Raw genomic sequence first — 8056 nt, 5'->3', positions numbered from 1 at the left:
CAGCACAGCATGTCATCTTCGAGGTAACCTCTATTATTATTTCACCTTTCAAGTTTTTGAATAGTGGAATACAGTGAGTAGGCTACACATAGTATTGCCACTCTAAGCCAAAATGTACAATAACTGGAATATGGATGGTTATTATTTTACTGTCAATGCCTGTGTTTTTGTGGGGGCAGTACAGTAAAGAGCGGATGCGTGACCTAGTTTTGGGAGTATTGACGTTACAAGCTCGCAGAGAAAGAGGGGAGGGACTTGAGCAGACAGCGTCCCAATAGTTTATGTTTCCGTTATACTTTCTGTATTGAATACATTGACAATCGCTTGTTTAAATTCAAAGATTTGAGTCTGTTCATATTAGGATGGCTGAGCCGTGTGCTAGATATCAGCAGGTGAGTAAAAAAGTTTATCCGTGTCTGTTTCAGCTAGCAAGCATTAGCTAACTGTGGTTTGTTTACTAAGAAACACGGGTAATGGGTTGGATCTAGGCCTCATTGTTTTGTGAAGGCACCATGACTGCAACGTCAGTTTACAAGTTAATATCAACACGTCATGATGCTTTATAGCTAAATTAAAATGCGAGTCATTTTTGTTGGTTAGCAATACATTTGATTTAACATGGTCAATATTTGTAGGTGATGTTTTGACTTGCTAACTAACACTCGCTCCTCCAACCCTGTCCTTGAAAGCTACCCTCCAACTCCAGTTGTAACTAACCTGGTTTATTTTGTCAACCAGTTCTTTATTAGAAGCAGGTGTGCTAGATTATGGTTGGAGAGCCCTGCACTAGCTAGCTACTCAATAGGCGATTAACCTCAACTCCACGTTTTACGGTGGAGTTGAGCAGCGACTAGTGTGTGCTGTCAGGACTGGAGCGCAGACATCGCATAACAGTACGTTTTTATAAAAAACGACTCATTTCGGCACGTAAAAAGAACCCAATATTACACACGTTCTGTGTAATTGCTGGTTAGTGGTTACTCTAAGTGCATAAATCCGTAGTTCGTTTATGAGAAAAACGTAATTATATTTAATGTCCAAATTAACTCCATAATATCGACCGAAACATGGCAAACATGTTTAGAATCAATCCTCAAGGTGTTTTTTCACATATCTCTTCATTGATATATCGTTCGTGGAAGCCTGTATTCTTCTCTAAATTCCATGGAAAAATACTTGCAGCTGACTTTTGCGCACCAATTTCGGCGCAGGACACCGGGCGGACACCTGGTAAATGTGGTCTCTTATGGTCAATCTTCCAATGATATGCCTACAAATACGTCACAATGCTGCAGACACCTTGGGGAAACGACAGAAAGGGCAGACTTACTCCTCTCGCATTCACAGCCATATAAGGAGACAATGGAAAACAGAGCCTCAAAAATCCTGCTCATTTCCTGGGTGCCGTCTCATCTTGGTTTTGCCTGAAGCTCACGTTCTAGGGCACGCACAGAAAATATCTTTGCAGTTCTGGACACGTCAGAGTGTTTTCTTTCGAAAGCTATCTTTTGTGACAAAATATCTTGTTTAAAACGGGAACGTTTTTCATCCAAAAATGAAATTGCGCCCCTAGAGTTTCAAGAGGTGAATTCTTAACTCACATGTTTTATACCCTTGGGTCAGAAATGGGCGTTTCCGCCTCTAGGCAAGTTCTCTGGGCGTAACTAGTTACGAGACAAGGTCTGGATTTTACACAGATCCAATTTAGACAACTAACTTCACATTTCGTCTTTACAAAACATTCTCTTTGATCTGGACATTTTCCACACAACGTACAGTATGCAAACATCAAGTACATAGTGTGAACTCTTCAAGTTACAACGTTTTCATTATAACGTCGTCATTTAACTTTTAATAACATAACAAAAACGACATTCATTTTCGTGTTTCATCTATCGTCACTACTACCGTTTTGGTTGACGAAACATATTGTCCCAAAGTCCATTTATTGTATGTTACTGTTCAGAGGTAGATTCTCCATAGGCCCATCATACATTCCATCCATCCATACTGACAGGACAGAAGGGATTTTGTCTGCTGCCTTAAGATTTACAATGGGCGAGAGTTGTCATAACCCCCCACCACCATACCTTTCGATCTCTTCCCCGCTGGTGGGTGTGAGAGATATCTCAGTAGGATTATGGTCCACGGTAACCAGACCCGAACAGGCCAGTCATGACACTGTAGATCTGTGATTCATCTGTTAGCATGGAAATAACTGAATTAGCAGGGGCTAATGCGATTGTTACAATTTAAAGCATGCTAGCTCGTTCTTACAGCAATAACATACAAAAGCACATCCCAGGTAGGCCCCAATATCTAACAGGTACCGTGCACACACCATATATACTGAACAAAATAATAAACGCAACAATTTAAAAATAATCTCTCAATTGAAATACATTTAAGTCTAATCTATGGACTGGGAATGCAGATCTGCATCTGTTGGTCACAGATACCTTAAAATAAATGGTCCTGGGCCTCCCGGGTGGCGCAGTGGTTAAGGGCGCTGTACTGCAGCGCCAGCTGCGCCACCAGAGACTCTGGGTTCGCGCCCAGGCTCTGTCGTAACCGGCCGCGACCGGGAGGGCGACTCACAATTGGCCCAGCGTCGTCCGGGTTAGGGAGGGTTTGGCCGGTAGGGAAATCCTTGTCTCATCACGCACCAGTGACTCCTGTGGCGGGCCGGGCGCAGTGCGCGCTAACCAAGGTTGCCAGGTGCACGGTGTTTCCTCCGACACATTGGTGCGGTTGGCTTCCGGGATGGATGGCGCTGTGTTAAGAAGCAGTGCGGGTTGGTTGGGTTGTGTATCGGAGGACGCATGACTTTCAACCTTCGTCTCTCCCGAGCCCGTACGGGAGTTGTAGTGATGAGACTAAAACAATTGGATACCATGAAATTGGGGAGAAAAAGTGGTAAAATTCACAAAAAATAAATAAATAAATGGGCCTCACAATAGGCCTCAGGAACTCGTCACAGTATTTCTGTGCATTCAAATTGCGGCATGATAACATGCAATTGTGTTGGTTGTCCATAGCTTATGCCTGCCCATACATGTATACACACAAAAAAGTATGTGGACACGCCTTCAAATGATTGGATTTGGCTATTTCAGCCACACCCGTTACTGACAGGTGTATGAAAATCAAGCATACATCCATGAAATCTCCTTACTGAAGAGCTGTGACTTTCAATGTGTCACCGTCATAGGATGCCACAAGTCCGTTTGTAAAATTTCTTCGCTGCTAGATCTGCCCGGTCAACAGTAAATGCTGTTTTTGTTAAGTGGAAACGTCTAGGAGCAACAACAGCTCAGCCGCAAAGTTGGAGGCCACACAAGCTCACAGAATGGGACCACTGAAGCGTAGAGCGTAAAAATTGTCTGGTTGCAACACTCACTACCGAGTTCCAAACTGCCTCTGGACGCAACGTCAGCACAATAATTGTTCGTCTGGAGCTTCATGAAATGGCTTTCCATGGCCGAGCCGCCGCACACAAGCCTAAGATCATAATGACAAGCGTCGGTTGTCTGGAGTGGTGTAAAGTTCGCCATCATTGGACTCTAGAACATTGGAAAGGCACTGTGTGGAGTGATGAATCACGCTTCACCATCTGGCAGTCTGACAGACGCTACCTGCTCCAATTCATAGTGCCAACTGTAAAGTTTGGTCTGGTGCTGTTTTTCATGGTTCGGGCTAGGCCCCTTAGTTCCAGTGTAGGGCCATCTTAACGCTACAGCATACGTTGTGGCAACAGTTTGGGGCAGGCCCTTTCCTGTTTCAGCATGACAGTGCGCCTATGCACAAAGCGAGGTCCATACAGAAATGTTTTGTCTCGATCGGTGTGGAAGAACCCCATCAAACACCTTTGGGATGAATTGGAACTCCGACTGCGAGCCAAGCCTAATCGCCCAACATCAGTCCCCAACCTCACTAATGCTCTTGTGGCTGAATGGAAGCAAGCAGACCAGAACTTGAACATTTCTTCAATGATAAACAGCCTGAGTAAGACATGGTTATTTATCCACTATCTTTGGCTGAATCCTAGCGTGACCCTGTAAGAGGGAAAATGCCATCTCAACGTCGAGCTTGTGCAGCGGGCGACCGTCCTATCTCATCTGACCACATTGGCCTTCATTTTCAGTTAATTTCCTGACGATTCTACATGCTGAATCGCCATCGTTCATTGACACCCAGCAGGTGATATATTGCGCATGTCCGGTGTTCGTTAGGATGTGTCTTGTCCATAAGTCTGCTATAATATGGAGTCGCCTGACCCTGTAGCTTAGCTAGCTTGTTTTCCTTAGGCTACATCTCAATAGTCCTTGGACTGATTTCTTTCTTTCTCTACGTCATGTTGACGTTGTCACGGTCATCTAGGCCTAACCAGTGTATTGACTCCTCCCCCATGCAGCTGCCCAATGAAGAGGAGCCAGAGGAGGCTCTCCAGGTGGCTGCTGATGCCCCACCCTCTTACAGCAGCATTGCAGAAGAAAATGCAGGTAAAAGCACAATACACACACACATCACAGTGCAGCACTATGGTTTGGCCTGGAAATCAATGTCCTTTCCTTTACTCCAAGAGACATTGGACATTACACAGTCCAGAACTAGACTATGACCATCAAGTATCTTTGTTAGGACACAGAGGAGATTTCCCCTTCTAGCGTTAGGTTTACCTATGCTGTTACAGCAATTAGCCCACCATAAGGGGATAGATAACACTGAAGTGTAACACAGCAGCTTATGCTCTGCAATTTCACTTATTTATCTCTCTTAGCTTATTTTGACTGCAAAGAAAATGGGGGTTTCCCCAATCCACCATCATACAACGTGGCCACAACGCTCCCTTCCTATGACGAGGCAGAGAGAACCAAGGCTGAAGCCCTTGTTCCCTTGGTAGCTGGAAGGGTGAGTGTCCCACCGTTACAAACTCCACGTAATCCTCTCGTGTGGTTTTGCCAGACTATTTTATATATATGTTTATTTTTTTAAAGGTGTGGCCGATCTCCCAACCAACCTCACTTCTGTTTTGTGTACTGTTTACATTTAGAGCTGGAGGTAGGCTAGTTTCTGAATATAACATCATGAACCCCATTGCATATAATATCAAAGCAAACCTGTTTAACTATGGTTGTGTGTGTAGATATACTGTACTCAATATAGTGTATTGAAATGGTGAGTCATACATTGTCGGCAGACACCCTAATAATCACTGTCAGATATTGAGACTGCTCATCTATGCCCTCTAGTGGGAAATGTTTTGGTCTGTGTTTCTTTGCCACACAATGCTTTAAATTGAAGCAGCTTTCCAGCTAAATGCCTTCTCCATCCATGACATTAGAGAAATGTAAAGCGAAGGGTCAATGAAGAGAAGAAGTTGTGCTTTGTAGCGGGAGTGTTTCCTTTCTTGGTCGATATAGCCTTTTTTAATGGGATTTCCATCATAAAATTACTTGATAATGATCTCTACCGTATGTTTATCTCTGCAGGATGAAGACTTTGTAGCCAGGGACGACTTTGAGGATGCAGACCAGCTGCGGATAGGGAACGATGGCATTTTCATGTTGACCTTTTTTAGTAAGTCACATCTTGAAGTAAGATCTTCTCCTTGGTTGGGACGGGGGTTGGTACACTACACAACAGCGAAATGAAGAACAGTCATGTAATGTATTTATTTCCCGATACAGGTATTTGATGGATCTGTGATGTGATTGTAGAATGTTATATTGTGAGGAGAAAGCCCATCCTAGTAGACCATATACACAGCCTCTTTCCCGCTCTTCCTCCACTTTAGTGGCATTCCTTTTCAACTGGATCGGCTTCTTCCTGTCCTTCTGTCTGACCACGTCGGCAGCAGGCCGCTACGGGGCCATCTCTGGCTTCGGCCTGTCACTCATCAAGTGGATCCTCATTGTCCGGGTAAGATTTCCCTACCAACCCTCCCTGAGATGTAAAGGTGGTAGACAAAGGTTTCCCTGGTATTTATAATCAACAAATAAATAATTTATTAGAATGATATGTAATGATATTTTGGTCAGAGTAGATTGTGGTTCCTTAACATAAGAATCATCTAGTGGCAGGGATCTGATGGCAAAGCATCAGATCATGGTTTCCCTCTTCCAGAGCCCAAGATCAATCACATTCATGGTTACTATGACCAGTCCACTTATCTTTTATGTTTGTGTGATTATTATTTATTAATTTTTCTTCCCAGTTCTCCACCTATTTCCCTGGGTACTTTGATGGGCAGTACTGGCTGTGGTGGGTGTTCCTGGTATTGGGTAAGTACAACCAGTTCTGTCTTTCTCATTTGTAGAACTAGACAAGTAAATACAGAAACATTGTAGCTTTGGTGTAAAGGTATATATTCAATGGATAGTGTGCATAAAACCAATATATTATGACAATGACCCTTATAGAAGAGTTAAAGCTGCAATATGTAACTTTTTGGGAGACTCAACAAAATTCGCATAGAAATATGTTTTATAGAGGCGTCATTCTCATTGAAAGCAAGTCAAAGGAGCGGCATATGTGTTCTATGTGCACTTTCTATGCTTCTCGTTCTTAAGTTTTGTTTTTGCGTCTTTTACTTTTCAGTTTTGTACACCAGCTTCTAACAGCTAAAAATACAATATTTTTGGTTCTTGAGAATATATTTCAGTGGTTTAGACAGTACAATGGTTCTCTACATTGGCTGTGGTGGGTTTGTCACGAATTGAAATTAGGCGAACTATTCAAACCGGAAATGGTAGAGCGATTTTGGCATAGTGCACCTTTAAACACACACTATCTTGTTTGTGCTGCTGGGAGTTGGGAAGTGCTAACCCAAAAAACATGATTGAAAAAGAAAAAGAACTACTGTTAAATCCTGCTAAAATAACAGTGACCCTTATTGCCCCAATCTACTGTATTCTCTGTCCTCCAGGATTCTTGCTCTTCCTCAGAGGATCCATCAACTACGCCAAGATCCGTAAAATGGCAGACTCCTTTTCTAGTCTCCCGCGAACCAGAGTCCTTTTCATCTACTAAAAGGGGAAATCTGAACTCTTCTTTAGAAGTTCGCTATCTGGCCTCGACTCCATCACGAAAAACAGAGAGGAAACACCTCTTGTTTTGCTGCCGATAAATCTGACAATCATTTCTATGTCTCTTGACGTAAACTAGTGGATGCTGACAATTCTGTAACTATTCAATCATTAGTGGTTTATTTCAAGTGCTGTTTGGAATCAAGTCTGCGACGCAGAAATGATGCTTAGACTAACCTGCACATTGACTCTGTACCGGTACCCCCTGTATATATCCTCAGTATAGTTATTTTATTATATTTGATTTTTGTATTATTATTTTTTTTACTTTAGTTTATTTAGTAAATATTTTCTTACCTGCATTGTTAAGGGCTTGTAAGTAAGCATTTCACGGTACAGTCGACACGGTACGGTTGTATTTGGCGCATGTGATAAATAAAATTGGATTTGATTTATATAATTTGTATTATCTGTTTAACAATGGCATGTACTGTTCCTGTTAAACAATAGGGGGCAGTATTTGTCTTTTTCTCTGTCCTCTTTCAAAGTGTTTGATATGGAGACAGCTCGGCTCTATGCTGACCCTGTGAAACTACCCATAGAGTTATGTCTGTGAATAGGAGCATTGAGTGAAATCTATTAATGTATATGATAATGAGATTAAAGTTAGTCTTTTCAAGATGTAGCCTTCAATGTGGAGAAAACAATGATTTTGTATTCAAGCTTAATTTTTACTCTGGAAATCCTAGTAAATACAGTGGTGGAGGAATGCACTGGAACCTTGTAGCTAGGGGTTTGTCAGTACATTTCAGACATTTCAAGGAGAATCCCAGGCAAATTTGCTAAGGTAACCATTCATTTACACTGAACAAAAATATCTAAAAGCATCATACATTTTTTTGTGAGTTACAGTTTGTGTTAGTAAATCAGTCAATTGAAATATATTCGTTAGTCCCTAATCTATGGAATTCACATGACTCGGAATACAGATATGCATCTGTTGGTCACAGATACAGTACCAGTCAGAA

The 8056-nt window shown here is 42.3% G+C and overlaps 1 protein-coding gene across 1 annotated transcript; it reads left to right on the top strand.

The window, feature by feature from the left end:
- The first annotated feature begins 219 nt into the window (after positions 1-219).
- LOC135548806 (NEDD4 family-interacting protein 1-like) lies at positions 220-7721 on the top strand. The gene is made up of 7 exons (XM_064978741.1): positions 220-392; positions 4415-4502; positions 4781-4911; positions 5493-5580; positions 5798-5922; positions 6218-6284; positions 6929-7721. The coding sequence occupies exons 1-7, from the start codon at positions 363-365 to the stop codon at positions 7030-7032; spliced, it is 633 nt and encodes a 210-aa protein (XP_064834813.1). The 5' UTR covers positions 220-362; the 3' UTR covers positions 7033-7721.
- Positions 7722-8056: the final 335 nt, after the last annotated feature.

Source organism: Oncorhynchus masou, chromosome 11, assembly GCF_036934945.1.
Source record: "Oncorhynchus masou masou isolate Uvic2021 chromosome 11, UVic_Omas_1.1, whole genome shotgun sequence".
Classification (NCBI taxonomy): Eukaryota; Metazoa; Chordata; class Actinopteri; order Salmoniformes; family Salmonidae; genus Oncorhynchus; species Oncorhynchus masou.
Note: the sequence above shows the minus strand (reverse complement) of the source record. Positions and strands in the feature narration are given on the sequence as shown.